The sequence below is a fragment of the Pygocentrus nattereri genome, chromosome 28 (assembly GCF_015220715.1).
Source record: "Pygocentrus nattereri isolate fPygNat1 chromosome 28, fPygNat1.pri, whole genome shotgun sequence".
NCBI classification, from domain to species: Eukaryota; Metazoa; Chordata; class Actinopteri; order Characiformes; family Serrasalmidae; genus Pygocentrus; species Pygocentrus nattereri.
The window spans coordinates 3,682,230-3,707,252 of record NC_051238.1 but is presented as its reverse complement, the minus strand read 5'-3'; the positions used below and the strand labels follow the sequence as shown (position 1 = coordinate 3,707,252).

Below are 25,023 nucleotides of genomic sequence, written 5' to 3'. Positions count from 1 at the left end.
AGATAGATAGATAGATAGATAGATAGATAGATATCACACATTTTCTGTAAGTCTTCACCAGGTTTGCACTGTAGCTGGTATTTTGGCCCGTTCCTCCTGCAGATCTCCTCTAGAGCAGTGATGTTTTGGGGCTCTCGCTGGGCAACATGGACTTTCAACTCCCTCCACAAATTTTCTATGGGGTTGAGGTCTGGAGACTGGCTAGGCCACTCCAGGACCTTGAAATGCTTTTTCGGAGCCACTCCTTCGTTGCCCGAGGGGTGTGTTTTGGATCATTGTCATGCTGGAAGACCCAGCCACGTTCCATCTTCAATGCTCTCACTGATGGAAGGAGGTTTTGGCTTAAAATCTCATGATACATGGCCCCGTTCATTCTTCCCTTAACACAGATCAGTCGTCCTGTCCCCTTTGCAGAAAAACAGCCCCAAAGCCTGATGTTTCTAACCCCTTTTTTACCAAAAAGTTCTATTTTGATCTCATCTAACCACATGATATTCTCCCAAACCTCTTCTGGATCATCTATATGCTCTCTGGCAAACTTCAGACGGGCCTGGACGTGTACGGGCTTAAGCAGAGGACACGCCTGGCACTGCAGGATTGGAGTCCCTCTCGGCGTCGTGTGTTACTGATAGTAGCCTTTGTTACTTTGGTCCCAGGTCTCTGCAGGTCATTCATCAGGTCCCTCCATGTAGTTCTGGGATTTTTGCTCACTGTTCTCATGATCATTTTGACCCCACGGGATGAGATCTTGCATGGACCCCAGATCAAGGGAGATTATCAATGGTCTTGTAGGTCTTCCATTTTCTTACAATTGCTCCCACAGTTGATTTATTCACACCAACCTGCTTGCCTACTGTAGAGTCACTCTTCCCAGCCTGGTGCAGGTCTACAACTTTATTCCTGGTGTCCTTCAACAGCTCTTTGGACTTGGCCATGGTTGAGTTTGGAGTCTGACAGTTTGAGGCTGTGGGCAGGTGTCTTTTATACAGACAACGAGGTCAAACAGGTGCCACTAATACAGGTAACGAGTGGAGGACAGAAGAGCTTCTTAAAGAAGAAGTTACAGGTCTGTGACAGCCAGAAATCTTGCTTGTTTGTGGGTGACCAAATACTTATTTTCCACCATAATTTACAAACAAATTCTTTAAAAATTAGACAAAGTGATTTCCTGGATTTCTTATCATTTTGTCTCTCATAGTTGAAGTGAACCTATGATGAAAATTACAGACCTCTCTCATCCTTCTAAGTAGGAGAACTTGCACAATCAGCAGCTGACTAAATACTTTTTTACCGCACTCTAGATAGATAGATAGATAGATAGATAGATAGATAGATAGATAGATAGACAGACAGGCAAACAGACAGACAGACAGATAGATTGATAGACACAGGCAGATAGATAGACAGACAGACAGACAGACAGACAGATAGATAGACAAAGTCCTAGTACTGAAAAAGCACATAGACACTTGATGCCGAGAGATGTTGAGAGCTGTTTATCCCATAAACAGGACTCTGTTTTCTCCTGTCACGTCTACTTCATGATGCCTGAGGGTAAAGCTAACGCCAGGTCAGCAACAGTACTGTAAGACCCAAAGTAAACCTGGACTGCTTTGTTCCAGCCGGAGACACGCCCTGCTTTCACAGAGGTGCGGCAGACTGACAGTAATAAGGAAATATTTTATAAGGAGGCAAAGTAATCACACTTTGATATTGTTCTAGATAAGGCCTTATTTTCAATACACTTTGACCTCACGTGAAGTTTTCCCATTTAATATCCGAGGAACATTTGTCACCATGAAGGTAAACTGGCAGCATATTGTGCTATGTACAGTGCAGCCTATAATCGATACTATCTTACGCGAGTGTGATGAGGTTGTAATCTTAAATGACACAATAGATCAGCCAATGAGGGTAGAGTTGCGATAGATGTTTATATAAGATAAACAAAGGCTCGCTCTGCCTTGACAGATCTTTGTAAACATCATAAGTATGGTGGATCTTTCCAGATGTTTGTTAGGTTGAGCATGTGATTGTTGTGATATCGTTGGATTGCAGGTGGTGGGCCCCGTGGTGTTGCTGCCATAACAACCAGGATTTGTTTATCTCTGATGATTCAGCACGATATGCCATGGATGACTGACCTACTTACCAAAATGACACACATACACTGGTCACTCCACCTTCTGCACACTCACACGCGCATATGGACTCACAATATATGAATAATTGCAGCTGTAAAGACAACTAGACCCAAACCTCTGCCTCACATATAAGCACAAACATACACCGCACATATACGCCCAAACCTCCGCCTCACATATAAGCACAAACATACACCGCACATATACGCCCAAACCTCCGCCTCACATATAAGCACAACCATACACCGCACATATACGCCCAAACCTCCGCCTCACATATAAGCACAACCATACACCGCACATATACGCCCAAACCTCCGCCTCACATATAAGCACAAACATACACCGCACATATACGCCCAAACCTCCGCCTCACAAATAAGCACAACCATACACCGCACATATACGCCCAAACCTCCGCCTCACATATAAGCACAACCATACACCGCACATATACGCCCAAACCTCCGCCTCACAAATAAGCACAACCATACACCGCACATATACGCCCAAACCTCCGCCTCACATATAAGCACAAACATACACCGCACATGTACGCCCAAACCTCCACCTCACAAATAAGCACAACCATACACCGCACATATATACGCCCAAACTGACGCCTCACAAATAAGCACAAACATACACTGCACATATACGCCCAAACCTCCGCCTCACATATAAGCACAAACATACACCGCACATATACGCCCAAACCTACGCCTCACAAATAAGCACATACACCGCACATATACGCCCAAACCTCCGCCTCACATATAAGCACAAGCATACACCGCACATATACGCCCAAACCTCCGCCTCACAAATAAGCACAAACATACACCGCACATATACGCCCAAACCTCCGCCTCACATATAGGCACAAATATACACCGCACATATACGCCCAAACCTCCGCCTCACATATAAGCACAAATATACACCGCACATATACGCCCAAACCTACGCCTCACATATAAGCACAAACATACACCGCACATATACGCCCAAACCTACGCCTCACATATAAGCACAAACATACACCGCACATATACGCCCAAACCTACGCCTCACAAATAAGCACAAACATACACCGCACATATACGCCCAAACCTACGCCTCACATATTAGCACAAACATACACCGCACATATACGCCCAAACCTCCGCCTCACATATAAGCACAAACATACACCGCACATATACGCCCAAACCTACGCCTCACAAATAAGCACAAACATACACCGCACATATACGCCCAAACCTACGCCTCACATATTAGCACAAACATACACCGCACATATACGCCCAAACCTACGCCTCACATATTAGCACAAACATACACCGCACATATACGCCCAAACCTACGCCTCACATATAAGCACAAACATACACTGCACATATACGCCCAAACCTACGCCTCACATATTAGCACAAACATACACAGCACATATACGCCTAAACCTACGCCTCACATATAAGCACAAACATACACCACACATATACACCCAAACCTACGCCTCACATATAAGGACAAACATTCACCGCACATTTACGCCTAAACCTACGCCTCACAAATAAGCACAAACATACACCGCACATATACGCCCAAACCTACGCCTCACATATTAGCACAAACATACACCGCACATATACGCCCAAACCTACGCCTCACATATAAGCACAAACATACACCGCACATATACGCCCAAACCTACGCCTCACATATTAGCACAAACATACACCGCACATATACGCCCAAACCTACGCCTCACATATAAGCACAAACATACACCGTACATATATGCCAACACCTACGCCTCACATATAAGCACAAACATACACCGCACATATATATGGCCAAACCTCCGCCTCACCTATAAGCACAAACATACACCGCACATACACGCCCAAACCTCCGCCTCACATATAAGCACAAACATACACCGCACATATACGCCCAAACCTCCGCCTCACATATAAGCACAAACATACACCGCACATATACACCCAAACCTCCGCCTCACAAATAAGCACAAACATACACTGCACATATACGCCCAAACCTCCGCCTCACATATAAGCACAAACATACACCGCACATATACGCCCAAACCTCCGCCTCACATATAAGCACAAACATACACCGCACATATACGCCCAAACCTCCGCCTCACATATAAGCACAAACATACACCGCACATATACGCCCAAACCTCCGCCTCACATATAAGCACAAACATACACCGCACATATACGCCCAAACCTCCGCCTCACATATAGGCACAACCATACACCGCACATATACTTGCAAACCTACGCCTCACATATAAGCACAAACATACACCGCACATATACGCCCAAACCTCCACCTCACAAATAAGCACAAACATACACAGCACTTATACGGCCAAACCTCCGCCTCACATATAAGCACAAACATACACCGCACATATACGCCCAAACCTCCGCCTCACATATAAGCACAAACATACACAGCACATATCCGCCCAAACCTACGCCTCACAAATAAGCACAAACATACACCGCACATATACGCCCAAACCTACGCCTCACATATTAGCACAAACATACACCGCACATATACGCCCAAACCTACGCCTCACATATTAGCACAAACATACACCGCACATATACGCCCAAACCTACACCTCACATATAAGCACAAACATACACCACACATATACACCCAAACCTACGCCTCACATATAAGGACAAACATTCACCGCACATTTACGCCTAAACCTACGGCTCACATATAAGCACAAACATACACCGCACATATACGCCCAAACCTACGCCTCACATATTAGCACAAACATACACCGCACATATACGCCCAAACCTACGCCTCACATATAAGCACAAACATACACCGCACATATACGCCCAAACCTACGCCTCACATATTAGCACAAACATACACCGCACATATACGCCCAAACCTACGCCTCACATATAAGCACAAACATACACCGTACATATATGCCAACACCTACGCCTCACATATAAGCACAAACATACACTGCACATATATATGGCCAAACCTCCGCCTCACCTATAAGCACAAACATACACCGCACATATACGCCCAAATCTACGGCTCACATATAAGCACAAACATACACCGCACATGTACGCCCAAACCTGTGCCTCACATATAAGGACAAACATACACCGCACATACACGCCCAAACCTCCGCCTCACATATAAGCACAAACATACACCACACACATACGCCCAAACCTACGCCTCACATATAAGCACAAACATACACCGCACATATACGCCCAAACCTACGCCTCATATTTACACACAAACATACACCGCACATATACTCACAAAGCTATGCCTCACATATACTCACAAAGCTACGCGTCACATAAACACAAGGCTAAGCCTCACATATACTCACAAAGCTATGCCTCACATATACACACAAGGCTACGCCTCATATATACTCGCAAAGCTACGCCTCACATATACTCACAAAGCTACGCCTCACATATACTCGCAAAGCTATGCCTCACATAGAAACACAAGACTAAGCCTCACATATACATACAAAGCTACGCCTCATGTATAGGCCAAACTTAAACATTAGATATACACCCAAACCTATACTTCATACTATATACACACAAAATTATTGAACAATCATATTGACATATATAAAATCCCTACTTAGTGTATTAATGTTATTGGTCTATAATCTAACAGAAGTATTTTGTCTGAATAAATAAAGTTTTTGTGTCTAATTATATGTATTTTTAAATCTTCTTTACCCAAACACAATAACACACACACACACACACACATACACACACACACACACACTGACTCACGATTCCTGACATGCTGGCAGACACACAGCTGGAGAAACATGCTGCTTCGTTAGGATCGGCTAAACATAATCATAACATCATTACACCAGTGTGTTTGTGTGTCTGTGTGTTTGGTGTGTGTGTATTTCAGTGTTATTCATTATAAAAGACTGAGATGCACAATACTCACACCTTGAAACTTCATCACCCTCTATAAAACATCACAGTATGAATAGCAAACATGGCAGCAACACTAAATCTCATTATTCAGTAACTATGATGCATTTTTGTGTATCCACAGTGACTAATTCAGTTTTTACTATGAATTATTCTGTGACCACAATGAAACATTCAGCTCATGTATGTCAGGGGTGTCTAGTCTTATTCATGACGTCACAAAAAACAAAGCATTTACATTTCTATCCACGTATTCAGTGTGGAGGAGGTTCACCCCGCTCATCCACGCTGAGGCAGTGAAGAGAGTTTCAGCCATGCTGTTTTCTGAATAAGGCTCAGTACAGGGCCTTTAACAGCAACCCAAGGCCAAACATCAGACGTGTGACGGTTGACAGAAAATAATAGCAGGATGTGCAGAGCAGAGGCTCACAGTGAGAGATTAAAGAGGAGCAGCCGAGCGGCAGAGCTTCTCGCTGTCATATCGCAGAAACACATCTCCTCCCGCATCTCTGAATTACGGCATCCTCGGTCCCCCCTTGTGTCCCCTGTGGCCTACTTCCATCTCTCTCTCTCTCTGTTCTTGTTTGTCCTCCTCTTTTCCAACATTTATCTTTGTAGTTCTACAGTTACAGACTGTAGTCCATCTGTTTCTCTGATACTTTGTTAGCCCCCTTTTACCCTGCTCTTCAGTGGTCAGGACCCTCATGGACCCCAGAGCAGGTACTATTTGGGTGGTGGATCATTCTCAGCACTGCAGTGACACCGATGTGGTGGTGGTGTGTTAGTGTGTGTTGCGCTGGTGCGAGTGGATCAGACACAGCAGTGCTGCTGGAGTTTTTAAACACCTCAGTGTCGCTGCTGGACTGAGAATAGTCCACCAACCAAAAATATCCAGCCAGCAGTGTCTTGTGGGCAGCGTCCTGTGGGCAGCGTCCTGTGACCACTGATGAAGGACTAGAGGATGACCACCACAAACTGTGCAGCAGCAGATGAGCTGTCGTCTCTGACTTTACATCTACAAGGTGGACCGACAAGGTAGGAGTGTCTAATAGAGTGAACAGTGAGTGGACACAGTGTTTAAAAACTCCGGCAGCACTGCTGTGTCTGATCCACTTGTACCAGCACAACACTAAACACACCACCACCACGTCAGTGTTACTGCAGTGCTGAGAATGATCCACCACCCAAATAGTACCTGCTCTGTGGGGGTCCATGGGGGTCCTGACCACTGAAGAACAGGGTAAAAGGGGGTTACAAAGTATCAGAGAAACAGATGGACTACAGTGGTAGAATGAGTGTAGAAACAAGGAGGTGGTCATGATGTTATGCCTGATCTGTGTATGTATACCCAGTGTGGTGTGTGTGTGTGTGTGTGTGTGTGTGTGTGTGTGTATATATACTCTTTCTTTCTTCCTTTTTTACTCTTTATTGCCTGGAGGCAGTTCCGGGTTCTCTGTCAATCTCCGTGTTGTGTATCACCCTTATTTTACATCCTCTATCTCAGTGAGCAATCATGCTGCATTTTCTTTCTCACGTCTGCATTCAGTCTTTTCTCTTATTCATCCTCCACCCAGCAACATCAGCAGCTCTGTTTTCTTCTCCCTCCCGCCATCATTATTTTCTCTTTTCATTGGACTTATGTTTCTCATCTCTTTTCACAAGGGCTCCTATTTTTCACTCCCTCAGCTCCTCCTTCAATACGAGTATAAAAAGAACAGAATAAAAATACAGTAATCCGGTTGGGCGAGTTACAAACACAAAACCTGTGATCACATTTATATATATATATATGTGTGTGTGTGTGTGTGTATATATATATATATATATATATATATAAAATCGCTGATCTACACTGTTACAAAACATAGCAGCCATTCAGAGATGTAATGTATCAAACCTCCTAACAAATTTCGACCTTGGATTTCTACTCACTGGCCACTTTATTAAAAACATTTATGCTATGCCACTCACTGGCCAATTTATTAGAAACACACTGTGCCACTCATTGGCCACTTTAAAACACCTACCTTAGAAACACTTTCCCTGTGCTCCCACTAACTGAACACTTTATTAGAAACCACCACCTTGAACGTACATTCCCTGCCTACTTTATTAGAAACACCTACCTTGTACTTCCACTCACTGGCCACTTTATTAGAAACACCTACCTTGTACTTCCACTCACTGGCCACTTTATTAGAAACACCTACCTTGTGCTTCCACTCACTGGCCACTTTATTAGAAACACCTACCTTGTGCTTCCACTCACTGGCCACTTTATTAGAAACACCTACCTTGTACTTCCACTCACTGGCCACTTTATTAGAAACACCTACCTTGTACTTCCACTCACTGGCCACTTTATTAGAAACACCTACCTTGTGCTTCCACTCACTGGCCACTTTATTAGAAACACCTACCTTGTACTTCCACTCACTGGCCACTTTATTAGAAACACCTACCTTGTGCTTCCACTCACTGGCCACTTTATTAGAAACACCTACCTTGTACTTTCACTCACTGGCCACTTTATTAGAAACACCTACCTTGTGCTTCCACTCACTGGCCACTTTATTAGAAACACCTACCTTGTGCTTCCACTCACTGGCCACTTTATTAGAAACACCTACCTTGTACTTTCACTCACTGGCCACTTTATTAGAAACACCTACCTTGTGCTTCCACTCACTGGCCACTTTATTAGAAACACCTACCTTGTACTTTCACTCACTGGCCACTTTATTAGAAACACCTACCTTGTGCTTCCACTCACTGGCCACTTTATTAGAAACACCTACCTTGTGCTTCCACTCACTGGCCACTTTATTAGAAACACCTACCTTGTGCTTCCACTCACTGGCCACTTTATTAGAAACACCTAACTTGTACTTCCACTCACTGGCCACTTTATTAGAAACACCTGCCTTGTCTTTCCACTCACTGGCCACTTTATTAGAAACACCTACCTTGTGCTTCCACTCACTGGCCACTTTATTAGAAACACCTACCTTGTACTTCCACTCACTGGCCACTTTATTAGAAACACCTACCTTGTGCTTCCACTCACTGGCCACTTTATTAGAAACACCTACCTTGTACTTTCACTCACTGGCCACTTTATTAGAAACACCTACCTTGTGCTTCCACTCACTGGCCACTTTATTAGAAACACCTACCTTGTGCTTCCACTCACTGGCCACTTTATTAGAAACACCTATCTTGTGCTTCCACTCACTGGCCACTTTATGAGAAACATTCCACCTTGTACACTTACTAATTACAGTAGATGTACAATTTCAGATTGCAGCATCACTGCAGGTGAACCATTTGTCAGCCAACCTCTGTGGTCAGAATGAAGATGAAAAGGGTAGAGGCACCTACAATATATATTTATAATTATATACATTCTTGTCACGCTTTCATAGTATATTACATTTCTCCTGATGTTTTCTAGGATGAAAAGTCTTCATCTGTGCAGTATGTGCACTTTGTGCATTCTCCACATTGGAGTGTATATACAGTGAAAGGTGAGTAAGTGGAGCCTCCTACTGGCCATTGTGAGTATTTAAACTTTTTCGCTTACATAACAGACATTTAACCCACCACACACACACGAGGCTTAACTGCACCTTCAGCAGTACGTCTGTAGAAGCTGTGTGAAGTCCAGTTGTACATGTAACGCAGTCCAGCCGTATATACAGAGGCTTTTTTATTATGTCTTATCTGGTAAGATTAGTGAGGAGAAAATTCTCTGAGGTTGAAAACAATCGTTTTACGGGATGCGACTGTTTTCATTTCAAAATTTGTACTCATCCTTACGCAGAGAGCTGCTGTCTGCCAGGCCGCTGCAGGAATGGTGTGGCATTTACCGTAAAAGCTGGTTATGGTTTCCATAAGGCACGACTACATGACAGGCTTTGCTAACCGAGCTTAATTCAGTGTGTATATGGATCAGAACCTCGACTCATTTGTGCCAGTCTTGCTCTCTGGTGTTATTGTTTCCACTGGGCAGGAAAAAGCAAAGGCAGACAGTAAATTACAGATTGGGCAGAAGCTGCGGTTGACATTAGCAAATAAAAACGCACGCGGCGGCGAGCTACCCGGAGGGTGGAAATGGGAGAAAAGCTAATTTAGTGCTGGACATGTGGGTGACTTTCATGCTGGTCAGGAAAGTGAGGTTTTACTGAAAATGGCAGTGTGACACAAGATGACATGACCAGCGGAGAATTCCTATAACGTTGGGGAAAAGAGGAGAGGAGAGCAGAGGAAAGGAGGGAAGAGAAAAACAGAGAAAAAAAAGGAGAGAAGAGAAAAGTAGAGAAGAGAAAAGTAGAGAGGAGAAAAGCAGAGAAGAGAAAACTAGAGAAGAGAAAAGCGGAGAAGAGAAAAACAGAGAAGAGAAAAGTAGAGAAGAGAAAAGTAGAGAAGAGAAAAGCAGAGAAGAGAAAAGTAGAGAAGAGAAAAGTAGAGAAGAGAAAAGCAGAAAAGAAAAGTAGAGAGGAGAAAAGCAGAGAAGAGAAAAGCAGAGAGGAGAAAAGTAGAGAAGAGAAAAGTAGAGAAGAGGAATGTAGAGAAGAAAAAAGAAGAGAAGAGAAATGCGGAGAGAAGAAAAGTAGAGAAGAGAAAAGTGGAGAAAAGTAGAGAAGAGAAAAGCAGAGAAGAGAAAAGCAGAGAAGAGAAAAGTAGAGAAGAGAAAAGCAGAGAAGAGAAAAGTAAAGAAGAGAAAAGTAGAGAAGAAAAAAGAAGAGAAGAGAAATGCGGAGAGAAGAAAAGTAGAGAAGAGAAAAGTGGAGAAAAGTAGAGAAGAGAAAAGCAGAGAAGAGAAAAGCAGAGAAGAGACAAGTAGAGAGGAGAAAAGAAGAGAAGAGAAAAGTAGAGAAGAGAAAAGGAGAAGAGAAAACTAGAGAGGAGAAAAGCGGAAAAGAGAAAAACAGAGAAGAGAAAAGTAGAGAAGAGACAAGTAGAGAGAAGAGGAAAGGAGGGAAGAGAAAAACAGAGAAAAAAAAGGAGAGAAGAGAAAAGTAGAGAAGAGAAAAGCAGAGAAGAGAAAAGCACAGAAGAGAAAAGTAGAGAAGAGAAAAGCAGAAAAGAAAAGTAGAGAGGAGAAAAGTAGAGAAGAAAAAAGAAGAGAAGAGAAATGCGGAGAGAAGAAAAGTAGAGAAGAGAAAAGTGGAGAAAAGTAGAGAAGAGAAAAGCAGAGAAGAGAAAAGCAGAGAAGAGACAAGTAGAGAGGAGAAAATTAGAGAAGAGAAAAGAAGAGACGAGAAAAGTAGAGAAGAGAAAAGTAGAGAAGAGAAAAGCAGAGAAGAGAAAAGTAGAGAAGAGAAAAGCAGAGAAGAGAAAAGCAGAGAAGAGACAAGTAGAGAGGAGAAAATTAGAGAAGAGAAAAGAAGAGAAGAGAAAAGTAGAGAAGAGAAAATTAGAGAAGAGAAAAGCAGAGAAGAGAAAAGTAGAGAAGAGAAAAGCGGAGAAGAGAAAAACAGAGAAGAGAAAACTAGAGAGGAGAAAAGCGGAGAAGAGAAAAACAGAGAAGAGAAAAGTAGAGAAGAGACAAGTAGAGAGAAGAGGAAAGGAGGGAAGAGAAAAACAGAGAAAAAAAAGGAGAGAAGAGAAAAGTAGAGAAGAGAAAAGCAGAGAAGAGAAAAGCACAGAAGAGAAAAGTAGAGAAGAGAAAAGCGGAGAAGAGAAAAACAGAGAAGAGAAAAGTAGAGAAGAGAAAAGCAGAAAAGAAAAGTAGAGAGGAGAAAAGCAGAGAAGAGAAAAGTAGAAAAGAGAAAAGTAAAGAAAAAAAAGAAGAGAAAAGAAGAGAAGAGAAAAGTAGAGAAGAGAAATGCGGAGGAGAGAAAAGCAGAGAAGAGACTAGTAGAGAGGAGAAAAGTAGAGAAGAGAAAAGCAGAGAAGAAAAAAGAAGAGAAGAGAAAAGTAGAGAAGAGAAATGCGGAGAGAAGAAAAGTAGAGAAGAGAAAAGTGGAGAAGAGAAAAGTAGAGAAGGAAAAAGAAGAGAAGAGAAGAGAAAAGCAGAGAAGAGAAAACGGAGAAGAGAAAAGTCGAGAAGAGAAAAGCAGAGAAGAAAAAAACAGAGAAGACAAAAGCGGAGAAGAGAACAGTAGAGAAGAGAAAAGTAGAGAAGAGAAAAGTGGAGAAGAGAAAAGTAGAGAAGAGAAAAAACAGGAGAGAAAAGTAGAGAAGAGAAAAGCAGAGAAGAGAAAAGCAGAGAAGAGAAAAGCAGAGAAGAGAAAAGTAGAGAAGAGAAAAACAGAGAACAGAAAAGGAGAGGAGAGAAAAGAAGAGAAGAGAAGAGAAAAGTGGAGAAGAGAAAAGTAGAGCAGAGAAAAGCAGAGAAGAGAAAAGCAGAGAAGAGAAAAACGGAGAACAGAAAAGCGGAGAAGAGAAAAGTAGAGAAGAGAAAAGAAGAGAAGAGAAAAAATGAGAAGAGAAAAGTAGAGAAGAGAAAAGGAGAAGAGAAAAGTAGAGAAGAGAAAAGTAGAGAAGAGAAAAGCAGAGAAGAAAAAAGAAGAGAAGAGAAGAGAAAAGTAGAGAAGAGAAAAGTAGAGAAGAGACAAGTAGAGAAGAGAAAAGCAGAGAAGAGAAAAGCAGAGAAGAGAAAAGGAGAGGAGAGAAAAGAAGAGAAGAGAAGAGAAAAGTAGAGAAGAGAAAAGTAGAGAAGAGACAAGTAGAGAGGAGAAAAGCAGAGAAGAGAAAAGTAGAGAAGAAAAAAGTAGAGAAGAGAAAAGTAGAGAAGAGAAGAGAAAAGTAGAAAAGAGAAAAGTGGAGAAGAGAAAAGTAGAGAAGAGACAAGTAGAGAGGAGAAAAGCAGAGAAGAGAAAAGTAGAGAAGAAAAAAGCAGAGAAGAGAAAAACGGAGAACAGAAAAGCGGAGAAGAGAAAAGCAGAGAAGAGAAAAACGGAGAACAGAAAAGCGGAGAAGAGAAAAGCAGAGAAGAGAAAAAAACAGAAGAGAAAAGTAGAGAAGAGAAAAGTGGAGAAGAGAAAAGAAGAGAAGAAAAAAGAAGAGAAGAGAAAAGTGGAGAAGAGAAAAGTAGAGAAGAAAAAAGAAGAGAAGACAAGAGAAAAGTAGAGAAGAGAAAAGCAGAGAAGAGAAAAAAAGAGAAGAGAAAAGTACAGAAGAGAAAAGAAGAGAATAGAAAAGTGGAGAAGAGAAATGTAGAGAAGAGAAAAGCAGAGAAGAGAAAAGCAGAGAAGAGAAAAGAAGAGAAGAGAAAAGCGGAGAAGAGAAAAGTGGAGAAGAGAAAAGCAGAGAAGAGAAAAGCAGAGAAGAGAAAAGCGGAGAAGAGAAAAACAAAGAAGAGAAAAGCAGAGAAGAGAAAAGAAGAGAAGAGAAAAGCAGAGAAGAGAAATGTAGAGAAGAGAAAAGCAGAGAAGAGAAAAGCAGAGAAGAGAAAAGAAGAGAAGAGAAAAGCGGAGAAGAGAAAAGTGGAGAAGAGAAAAGCAGAGAAGAGAAAAGCAGAGAAGAGAAAAGCGGAGAAGAGAAAAACAGAGAAGAGAAAAGCAGAGAAGAGAAAAGAAGAGAAGAGAAAAGCAGAGAAGAGAAAAATGGAGAAGAGAAAAGCAGAGAAGAGAAAAACGGGAAGAGAAAAGCAGAGAAGAGAAAAGTAGAGAAGAGAAAAAAAGAGAAGAGAAAAGTAGAGAAGAGAAAAGAAGAGAAGAGAAAAGTGGAGAAGAGAAATGTAGAGAAGAGAAAAGCAGAGAAGAGAAAAGTAGAGAAGAGAAAAGAAGAGAAGAGAAAAGCGGAGAATAGAAAAGTGGAGAAGAGAAAAACAGAGAAGAGAAAAGCAGAGAAGAGAAAAGTGGAGAAGAGGAATGTAGAGAAGAGAAAAGCAGAGAAGAGAAAAACGGAGAAGAGAAAAGTAGAGAAGAGAAAATTGGAGAAGAGAAAAGCGGAGAAGAGAAATGTGGAGAAGAGAAAATGGAGAAGAGAAAAGTCGAGAAGAAAAAAGCAGAGAAGAAAAAAACAGAGAAGAGAAAAGAGGAGAAGAGAAAATTAGAGAAGAGAAAAACGGAGAAGAGAAAAGTACAGAAGAAAAGGAAGAGAAGAGAAGAGAAAAGAACAGAAGAGTAATGCGGAGAGAAGAAAAGTAGAGAAGAGAAAAGTGGAGAAGAGAAAAGGAGAGAAGAAAAAAGAAGAGAAAAGTAGAGAAAAGAAAACGGAGGAGAGAAAAGTAGAGAAGAGAAAAGTAGAGAAGAGAAAAGCAGGGAAGAGAAAAACGGAGAAGAGAAAAGCAGAGAAGAGAAAAGCGTAGAAGAGAAAAGTGGAGAAGAGAAAAACAGAGAAGAGAAAAGCAGAGAAGAGAAAAAAACAGAAGAGTAAAGTAGAGAAAAGAAAACGGAGGAGAGAAAAGTAGAGAAGAGAAAAGTAGAGAAGAGAAAAGTAGAGAAGAGAAAAGAAGAGTAGAAAAAAGAAGAGAAGAGAAAAGTAGAGAAGAAAAAAGAAGAGAAGAGAAGAGAAAAGCAGAGAAGAGAAAAACGGGAAGAGAAAAGTAGAGAAGAGAAAAGTAGAGAAGAGAAAAGTAGAGAAGAGAAATTTTGAGAAGAGAAAAGCGGAGAACAGAAAAACGGAGAAGAGAAAAGCAGAGAAGAGAAAAACGGAGAACAGAAAAGCAGAGAAGAGAAAATTGGAGAAGAGAAAAGTGGAGAAGAGAAATGTGGAGAAGAGAAAATGGAGAAAAGTCGAGAAGAAAAAAGCAGAGAAGAAAAAAACAGAGAAGAGAAAAGTGGAGAAGAGAAAATTAGAGAAGAGAAAAACGGAGAAGAGAAAAGTACAGAAGAAAAGGAAGAGAAGAGAAAAGAACAGAAGAGTAATGCGGAGAGAAGAAAAGTAGAGAAGAGAAAAGTGGAGAAGAGAAAAGTAGAGATGAAAAAAGAAGAGAAGAGAAAAGTAGAGAAAAGAAAACGGAGGAGAGAAAAGTAGAGAAGAGAAAAGTAGAGAAGAGAAAAGCAGGGAAGAGAAAAACGGAGAAGAGAAAAGCAGAGAAGAGAAAAACGGAGAACAGAAAAGTAGAGAAGAGAAAAGTGGAGAAGAGAAAAGTAGAGATGAAAAAAGAAGAGAAGAGAAAAGTAGAGAAAAGAAAACGGAGGAGAGAAAAGTAGAGAAGAGAAAAGTAGAGAAGAGAAAAGCAGGGAAGATAAAAGCGTAGAAGAGAAAAGTGGAGAAGAGAAAAACAGAAGAGAAAAGTGGAGAAGAGGAATGTAGAGAAGAGAAAAGCAGAGAAGAGAAAAGCAGATTAAAGAAAAGAAGAGAAGAGAAAAGCAGAAAAGAGAATAGCAGAGAAGAGAAAAACGGAGAAGAGAAAAGTAGAGAAGAGAAAAACGGAGAAGAGAAATGTGGAGAAGAGAAAATGGAGAAGAGAAAAGTCGAGAAGAAAAAAGCAGAGAAGAAAAAAACAGAGAAGAGAAAAGTGGAGAAGAGAAAATTAGAGAAGAGAAAAACGGAGAAGAGAAAAGTACAGAAGAAAAGGAAGAGAAGAGAAGAGAAAAGAACAGAAGAGTAATGCGGAGAGAAGAAAAGTAGAGAAGAGAAAAGTGGAGAAGAGAAAAGGAGAGAAGAAAAAAGAAGAGAAGAGAAAAGTAGAGAAAAGAAAACGGAGGAGAGAAAAGTAGAGAAGAGAAAAGTAGAGAAGAGAAAAGCAGGGAAGAGAAAAACGGAGAAGAGAAAAGCAGGGAAGAGAAAAACGGAGAAGAGAAAAGCAGAGAAGAGAAAAGCGTAGAAGAGAAAAGTGGAGAAGAGAAAAACAGAGAAGAGAAAAAAACAGAAGAGAAAAAAACAGAAGAGAAAAGTAGAGAAAAGAAAACGGAGGAGAGAAAAGTAGAGAAGAGAAAAGTAGAGAAGAGAAAAGTAGAGAAGAGAAAAGAAGAGTAGAAAAAAGAAGAGAAGAGAAAAGTAGAGAAGAAAAAAGAAGAGAAGAGAAGAGAAAAGTAGAGAAGAGAAAAGTAGAGAAAAGAAAACGGAGGAGAGAAAAGTAGAGAAGAGAAAAGTAGAGAAGAGAAAAGTAGAGAAGAGAAAAGAAGAGTAGAAAAAAGAAGAGAAGAGAAAAGTAGAGAAGAAAAAAGAAGAGAAGAGAAGAGAAAAGTAGAGAAGAGAAAAGCAGAGAAGAGAAAAACGGGAAGAGAAAAGTAGAGAAGAGAAAAGTAGAGAAGAGAAATTTTGAGAAGAGAAAAGCGGAGAACAGAAAAACGGAGAAGAGAAAAGCAGAGAAGAGAAAAACGGAGAACAGAAAAGCAGAGAAGAGAAAATTGGAGAAGAGAAAAGTGGAGAAGAGAAATGTGGAGAAGAGAAAATGGAGAAGAGAAAAGTCGAGAAGAAAAAAGCAGAGAAGAAAAAAACAGAGAAGAGAAAAGTGGAGAAGAGAAAATTAGAGAAGAGAAAAACGGAGAAGAGAAAAGTACAGAAGAAAAGGAAGAGAAGAGAAAAGAACAGAAGAGTAATGCGGAGAGAAGAAAAGTAGAGAAGAGAAAAGTGGAGAAGAGAAAAGTAGAGAAGAAAAAAGAAGAGAAGAGAAAAGTAGAGAAAAGAAAACGGAGGAGAGAAAAGTAGAGAAGAGAAAAGTAGAGAAGAGAAAAGCAGGTAAGAGAAAAACGGAGAAGAGAAAAGCAGAGAAGAGAAAAACGGAGAAACAGAAAAGTAGAGAAAGAGAAAAGTGGAGAAGAGAAAAGTAGAGATGAAAAAAGAAGAGAAGAGAAAAGTAGAGAAAAGAAAACGGAGGAGAGAAAAGTAGAGAAGAGAAAAGTAGAGAAGAGAAAAGCAGGGAAGAGAAAAGCGTTTAAGAGAAAAGTGGAGAAGAGAAAAAAGAAGAGAAAAGTGGAGAAGAGAAAAGTAGAGAAGAGAAAAGCAGAGAAGAGAAAAGCAGATTAAAGAAAAGAAGAGAAGAGAAAAGCAGAAAAGAGAATAGCAGAGAAGAGAAAAACGGAGAAGAGAAAAGTAGAGAAGAGAAAAACGGAGAAGAGAAATGTGGAGAAGAGAAAATGGAGAAGAGAAAAGTCGAGAAGAAAAAAGCAGAGAAGAAAAAAACAGAGAAGAGAAAAGTGGAGAAGAGAAAATTAGAGAAGAGAAAAACGGAGAAGAGAAAAGTACAGAAGAAAAGGAAGAGAAGAGAAGAGAAAAGAACAGAAGAGTAATGCGGAGAGAAGAAAAGTAGAGAAGAGAAAAGTGGAGAAGAGAAAAGGAGAGAAGAAAAAAGAAGAGAAGAGAAAAGTAGAGAAAAGAAAACGGAGGAGAGAAAAGTAGAGAAGAGAAAAGTAGAGAAGAGAAAAGCAGGGAAGAGAAAAACGGAGAAGAGAAAAGCAGGGAAGAGAAAAACGGAGAAGAGAAAAGCAGAGAAGAGAAAAGCGTAGAAGAGAAAAGTGGAGAAGAGAAAAACAGAGAAGAGAAAAGCAGAGAAGAGAAAAAAACAGAAGAGAAAAGTAGAGAGAGAAAAGGACGTGAAAAGTAGAGAAGACAAAAGCAGAGAAGAGAAAAGCCAAGAAGAGAAAAGTAGAGAAGAGAAAAGCTGAGAAATGTAGAGAAGAGAAAGCGAGAAAAGTAGAGAAAAGCCGAGAAGATAAAACTGGAGAAGAGAAAAGCCGAAAAGTAGAGAAGAGAAAGCCGAGACGAGAAAAGTAGAGAAGAGAAAAGTAAAGAAGAGAAAAGCAGAGAAAAAAAAAGTAGAGAAGAGAAAAGCAGAGAAGAGAAAAGCGGAGAAGAGAAAAGTAGAGAAGAGAAAAGCCAAGAAAGTAGAGAAGAGAAAAGCCGTGAAAATTAGAGAAGAGAACAGCAGAGAAGAGAAAAGTAGAGAAGAAAAAAGCCGAGAAGAGAAAAGACGTGAAAAGTAGAGAAGACAAAAGCCGAGAAGAGAAAAGTAGAGAAGAGAAAAGCTGAGAAATGTAGAGAAGAGAAAAGCCGAGAAAAGTAGAGAAATGCCGAGAAGAGAAAAGTGGAGAAGAGAAAAGCCGAAAAGTAGAGAAGAGAAAGCCGAGACGAGAAAAGTAGAGAAGAGAAAAGTAAAGAATAGAAAAGTAAAGAAGAGAAAAGCAGAGAAGAGAAAACTGGAGAAGAGAAAAGTACAGAAGAGAAAAGCAGAGAATAGTAAAGTGGAGAAGAGAAAAGCAGAGAAGAGATAAGTAGAGAGGAGAAAAGCAGAGTATAGAAAAGGGGAGAAGAGAAAAGCAGAGAAAAGAAAACTGGAGAAGAGGAAAGCAGCGAAGAGAAAAGCAGAGAAGAGAAAAGTAGAGAAGAGAAAAGCAGAGAAAAGAAAAGTAAAGAAGAGAAAAGCCGTGAAAAGTAGAGAAGAGAACAGCAGAGAAGAGAAAAGTAGAGAAGAGGAAAGCAGCGAAGAGAAAAGCAGAGAAGAGAAAAGTAGAGAAGAGAAAAGCAGAGAAAAGAAAAGTAGAGAAGAGTAAAGCCGAAAAGAGAAAAGTAGAGAAGAGTAAAGCAGAGAAGAGAAAAGCCGAGAAGAGAAAAGTAGAGAAGAGAAATGCAGAGTAGAGAAAAGCAGAGAAGAGAAAAGTAGAGAAGAGAAAAACGGAGAAGAGAGAATTAGAGAAGAGAAAAGTGGAGAAGAGAAAAGTAAAGAAGAGAAAAGCCAAGAAGAGAAAAGTAGAGAAGAGAAAAGCTGAGAAAAGTAGAGAAGAGAAAAGCCGAGAAAAGTTGAGAAAAGCCGAGAAGAGAAAAGTAGAGAAGAGAAAAGCCGAAAAGTAGAGAAGAGAAAAGCCGAGAAGAGAAAAGTAGAGAAGAGTACAGCCGAGAAAAGTAGAGAGGAGAAAAGCCGAGAAGAGAAAAGTAGAGAAGAGAAAAACCGAGAAGAGAAAAGTAGAGAAGAGAGAAGCTGAGAAAAGTAGAGAAGAGAAAAGTAGAGAAGAGAAAAGCCGAAAAGTAGAGCAGAGAAAAGCAGAGAAGAGAAAAGTAGAGAAGAGAAAAGCCGAGCAAAGTAGAGAAGAGAAAAGTAGAGAAGAGAAAAGCCGAAAAGTAGACAAGAGAAAAACAGAGAAGAGAAAAGTAGAGAGGAGAAAAACAGAGAAGAGAAAAGTAGAGATGAGAAAAGCAGAGTAGAGAAAAGCGGAGAAGAGAAAACTGGAGAAGAGAAAACCAGAGGAGAGAAAAGTGGAGAGGAGAAAAGCCAAGAAAAGTAGAGAAGAGAAAAGCCGTGAAAAGTAGAGAAGAGAACAGCGGAGAAGAGAAAAGTAGAGAAGAGAAAAGTAGAGAAGAGAAAAGTAGAGAAGAGAAAAGCAGAGAAAAGAAAAGTAGAGAAGAGTAAAGCCGAGAAGAGAGAATTAGAGAAGAGAAAAGTAGAGACGAGAAAAGTAGAGAAGAGAAAAGTAGAGAAGAGAAAAGTAGAGAGGAGAAAAACTGAGAAGAGAAAAGTAGAGAAGAGAAAAGCAGAGTAGAGAAAAGTGGAGAAGAGAAAAGTGGAGAAGAGAAAAGCATAGAAGAGAAAAGTAGAGAAGAGAAAAGCAGAGTAGAGAAAAGTGGAGAAGAGAAAAGTAGAGAAGAGAAAAGCAGAGAAGAGAAAATTGGATAAGAGAAATGCAGAGAAGAGATAAGTAGAGAGGAGAAAAGCAGAGTATAGAAAAGTGGAGAAGAGAAAAGCAGAGAAGAGAAAACTGCAGAAGAGAAAAGCAGAGAAGCGAAAAGCAGAGAAGAGGGAATTAGAGAAGAGAAAAGTAGAGAAGAGAAAAAAACAGAAGAGAAAAGTAGAGAAGAGAAAAGCAGAGAAGTGAAAAGTAGAGAAGAGAAAAGTGGAGAAGAGAAAAGCAGAGAAGAGAAAAGTATAGAAGAGAAAAGCAGAGAAGAGAAAAGTAGAGAAGAGAAAAGTAGAGAAGAGAAATGCAGAGTAGAGAAAAGCAGAGAAGAGAAATGTAGAGAAGAGAAAAACAGAGAAGAGAGAATTAGAGAAGAGAAAAGCAGAGAAGAGAAAAGTAAAGAAGAGAAAAGCCAAGAAGAGAAAAGTAGAGAAGAGAAAAGCCGAGAAAAGTAGAGAAAAGCCGAGAAGAGAAAAGTAGAGAAGAGAAAAGCCGAAAAGTAGAGAAGAGAAAAACCGAGAAGAGAAAAGTAGAGAAGAGAAAAGCCGAGAAAAGTAGAGAACAGAAAAGCCGAGAAGAGAAAAGTAGAGAAGAGAGAAGCCGAGAAAAGTAGAGAAGAGAAAAGCCAAGAAGAGAAAAGTAGAGAAGAGAAAAGCCGAAAAGTAGAGAAGAGAAAAGCAGAGAAGAGAAAAGTGGAGAAGAGAAAAGCAGAGAAAAGAAAAGTAGAGAAGAGTAAAGCTGAGAAGAGAAAAGCAGCGAAGAGTAAAGCTGAGAAGAGAAAAGCAGCGATGAGAAAAACATAGAAGAGAGAATTAGAGAAGAGAAAAGTAGAGAAGAGAAAAGTAGACAAGAGAAAAACAGAGAAGAGAAAAGTAGAGAGGAGAAAAACAGAGAAGAGAAAACAGGAGAAGAGAAAAGCAGAGTAGAGAAAAGTAAAGAAGAGAAAACTGGAGAAGAGAAAAGTAGAGAAGAGAAAACTGGAGAAGAGAAAAGTAGAGAAGAGAAAAGCAGAGTAGAGAAAAGTAGAGAAGAGAAAAGCAGAGAAGAGAAAACTGGAGAAGAGAAAAGTAGAGAAGAGTAAAGTGGAGAAGAGAAAAGCAGAGAAGAGATAAGTAGAGAGGAGAAAAGTGGAGTATAGAAAAGTGGAGAAGAGAAAAGCAGAGAAAAGAAAACTGGAGAAGAGAAAAGTAGAGAAGAGAAAAGCACAGAAGAGAAAAGTATAGAAGAGAAAAGCCGAGAAGAGAAAAGACATGAAAAGTAGAGAAGACAAAAGCAGAGAAGAGAAAAGCCAAGAAGAGAAAAGTAGAGAAGAGAAAAGCTGAGAAATGTAGAGAAGAGAAAAGCCGAGAAAAGTAGAGAAAAGCCGAGAAGAGAAAAGTGGAGAAGAGAAAAGCCGAAAAGTAGAGAAGAGAAAGCCGAGACGAGAAAAGTAGAGAAGAGAAAAGTAAAGAAGAGAAAAGCAGAGAAAAGAAAAGTAGAGAAGAGAAAAGCAGAGAAGAGAAAAGTGGAGAAGAGAAAAGTAGAGAAGAGAAAAGCCAAGAAAGTAGAGAAGAGAAAAGCCGTGAAAATTAGAGAAGAGAACAGCAGAGAAGAGAAAAGTAGAGAAGAAAAAAGCAGAGAAGAGAGAATTAGAGAAGAGAAAAGTAGAGATGAGAAAAGTAGAGAAGAGAAAAGTAGAGAAGAGAAAATTAGAGTAGAGAAAAGTAGAGAAGAGAAAAGCAGAGAAGAGAAAAGTTGAGAAGAGAAAAGCGGAGAAGAGAAAAGCGGAGAAGAGAAAAGTGGAGAAGAGAAAAGTGGAGAAGAGAAAAGCAGAGAAGAGAAAAGTAGAGAAGAGAAAAGCCGAGAAGAGAAAAGTAGAGAAGAGTACAGCCGAGAAAAGTAGAGAGGAGAAAAGCCGAGAAGAGAAAAGTAGAGAAGAGAAAAACCGAGAAGAGAAAAGTAGAGAAGAGAGAAGCTGAGAAAAGTAGAGAAGAGAAAAGTAGAGAAGAGAAAAGCCGAAAAGTAGAGCAGAGAAAAGCAGAGAAGAGAAAAGTAGAGAAGAGAAAAGCCGAGCAAAGTAGAGAAGAGAAAAGTAGAGAAGAGAAAAGCCGAAAAGTAGACAAGAGAAAAACAGAGAAGAGAAAAGTAGAGAGGAGAAAAACAGAGAAGAGAAAAGTAGAGATGAGAAAAGCAGAGTAGAGAAAAGCGGAGAAGAGAAAACTGGAGAAGAGAAAACCAGAGGAGAGAAAAGTGGAGAGGAGAAAAGCCAAGAAAAGTAGAGAAGAGAAAAGCCGTGAAAAGTAGAGAAGAGAACAGCGGAGAAGAGAAAAGTAGAGAAGAGGAAATCAGAGAAGAGAAAAGTAGAGAAGAGAAAAGCAGAGAAAAGAAAAGTAGAGAAGAGTAAAGCCGAGAAGAGAGAATTAGAGAAGAGAAAAGTAGAGACGAGAAAAGTAGAGAAGAGAAAAGTAGAGAAGAGAAAAGTAGAGAGGAGAAAAACAGAGAAGAGAAAAGTAGAGAAGAGAAAAGCAGAGTAGAGAAAAGTGGAGAAGAGAAAAGTGGAGAAGAGAAAAGCATAGAAGAGAAAAGTAGAGAAGAGAAAAGCAGAGTAGAGAAAAGTGGAGAAGAGAAAAGTAGAGAAGAGAAAAGCAGAGAAGAGAAAATTGGATAAGAGAAATGCAGAGAAGAGATAAGTAGAGAGGAGAAAAGCAGAGTATAGAAAAGTGGAGAAGAGAAAAGCAGAGAAGAGAAAACTGCAGAAGAGAAAAGCAGAGAAGCGAAAAGCAGAGAAGAGGGAATTAGAGAAGAGAAAAGTAGAGAAGAGAAAAAAACAGAAGAGAAAAGTAGAGAAGAGAAAAGCAGAGAAGTGAAAAGTAGAGAAGAGAAAAGTGGAGAAGAGAAAAGCAGAGAAGAGAAAAGTATAGAAGAGAAAAGCAGAGAAGAGAAAAGTAGAGAAGAGAAAAGTAGAGAAGAGAAATGCAGAGTAGAGAAAAGCAGAGAAGAGAAATGTAGAGAAGAGAAAAACAGAGAAGAGAGAATTAGAGAAGAGAAAAGCAGAGAAGAGAAAAGTAAAGAAGAGAAAAGCCAAGAAGAGAAAAGTAGAGAAGAGAAAAGCCGAGAAAAGTAGAGAAAAGCCGAGAAGAGAAAAGTAGAGAAGAGAAAAGCCGAAAAGTAGAGAAGAGAAAAACCGAGAAGAGAAAAGTAGAGAAGAGAAAAGCCGAGAAAAGTAGAGAACAGAAAAGCCGAGAAGAGAAAAGTAGAGAAGAGAGAAGCCGAGAAAAGTAGAGAAGAGAAAAGCCAAGAAGAGAAAAGTAGAGAAGAGAAAAGCCGAAAAGTAGAGAAGAGAAAAGCAGAGAAGAGAAAAGTGGAGAAGAGAAAAGCAGAGAAAAGAAAAGTAGAGAAGAGTAAAGCTGAGAAGAGAAAAGCAGCGAAGAGTAAAGCTGAGAAGAGAAAAGCAGCGATGAGAAAAACATAGAAGAGAGAATTAGAGAAGAGAAAAGTAGAGAAGAGAAAAGTAGACAAGAGAAAAACAGAGAAGAGAAAAGTAGAGAGGAGAAAAACAGAGAAGAGAAAACAGGAGAAGAGAAAAGCAGAGTAGAGAAAAGTAAAGAAGAGAAAACTGGAGAAGAGAAAAGTAGAGAAGAGAAAACTGGAGAAGAGAAAAGTAGAGAAGAGAAAAGCAGAGTAGAGAAAAGTAGAGAAGAGAAAAGCAGAGAAGAGAAAACTGGAGAAGAGAAAAGTAGAGAAGAGTAAAGTGGAGAAGAGAAAAGCAGAGAAGAGATAAGTAGAGAGGAGAAAAGCGGAGTATAGAAAAGTGGAGAAGAGAAAAGCAGAGAAAAGAAAACTGGAGAAGAGAAAAGTAGAGAAGAGAAAAGCACAGAAGAGAAAAGTATAGAAGAGAAAAGCCGAGAAGAGAAAAGACATGAAAAGTAGAGAAGACAAAAGCAGAGAAGAGAAAAGCCAAGAAGAGAAAAGTAGAGAAGAGAAAAGCTGAGAAATGTAGAGAAGAGAAAAGCCGAGAAAAGTAGAGAAAAGCCGAGAAGAGAAAAGTGGAGAAGAGAAAAGCCGAAAAGTAGAGAAGAGAAAGCCGAGACGAGAAAAGTAGAGAAGAGAAAAGTAAAGAAGAGAAAAGCAGAGAAAAGAAAAGTAGAGAAGAGAAAAGCAGAGAAGAGAAAAGTGGAGAAGAGAAAAGTAGAGAAGAGAAAAGCCAAGAAAGTAGAGAAGAGAAAAGCCGTGAAAATTAGAGAAGAGAACAGCAGAGAAGAGAAAAGTAGAGAAGAAAAAAGCAGAGAAGAGAGAATTAGAGAAGAGAAAAGTAGAGATGAGAAAAGTAGAGAAGAGAAAAGTAGAGAAGAGAAAATTAGAGTAGAGAAAAGTAGAGAAGAGAAAAGCAGAGAAGAGAAAAGTTGAGAAGAGAAAAGCGGAGAAGAGAAAAGCGGAGAAGAGAAAAGTGGAGAAGAGAAAAGTGGAGAAGAGAAAAGCAGAGAAGAGAAAAGTAGAGAAGAGAAAAGCAGAGTAGAGAAAAGTAGAGAAGAGAAAAGCAGAGTAGAGAAAAGTGGAGAAGAGAAAAGTGGAGAAGAGAAAAGTGGAGAAGAGAAAAGCAGAGAAGAGAAAAGTAGAGAAGAGAAAAGCAGAGTAGAGAAAAGTGGAGAAGAGAAAAGTAGAGAAGAGAAAAGCAGAGAAGAGAAAATTGGATAAGAGAAATGCAGAGAAGCGAAAAGCAGAGAAGAGGGAATTAGAGAAGAGAAACGTAGAGAAGAGAAAAAAACATAAGAGAAACGTAGAGAAGAGAAAAGCAGAGAAGTGAAAAGTAGAGAAGAGAAAAGTGGAGAAGAGAAAAGCAGAGAAAAGAAAAGTATAGAAGAGAAAAGTAGAGAAGAGAAAAAGAGAGTAGAGAAAAGCAGAGAAGAGAAAAGCCGAGAAGAGAAAAGTAGAGAAGAGAAATGCAGAGTAGAGAAAAGCAGAGAAGAGAAAAGTAGAGAAGAGAAAAACGGAGAAGAGAGAATTAGAGAAGAGAAAAGCAGAGAAGAGAAAAGTACAGAAGAGAAAAGCAGAGAAGAGAAAAGTAGAGAAGAGAAAAGCCGAGAAGAGAAAAGTAGAGAAGAGAAAAGACGTGAAAAGTAGAGAAGACAAAAGCAGAGAAGAGAAAAGCCAAGAAGAGAAAAGTAGAGAAGAGAAAAGCTGAGAAATGTAGAGAAGAGAAAAGCCGAGAAAAGTAGAGAAAAGCCGAGAAGAGAAAACTGGAGAAGAGAAAAGCCGAAAAGTAGAGAAGAGAAAGCCGAGACGAGAAAAGTAGAGAAGAGAAAAGTAAAGAAGAGAAAAGCAGAGAAAAAAAAAGTAGAGAAGAGAAAAGCAGAGAAGAGAAAAGCG

General features: G+C 40.0%; 1 protein-coding gene across 1 annotated transcript; it reads left to right on the top strand.

Annotated features, from left to right (window-relative positions):
• Nucleotides 1-12,666: 12,666 nt before the first annotated feature.
• Nucleotides 12,667-17,004, top strand: LOC119262646 (UPF0329 protein ECU05_1680/ECU11_0050-like; the record flags this gene model as incomplete). The annotated part of the gene is given in 3 exon segments (XM_037535625.1): nt 12,667-12,714; nt 16,160-16,192; nt 16,891-17,004. Coding segments are annotated over 3 exon segments (195 nt in total), but the record flags the coding sequence as incomplete, so codon positions are not given.
• Between the last annotated feature and the right edge of the window lie 8,019 nt (nt 17,005-25,023).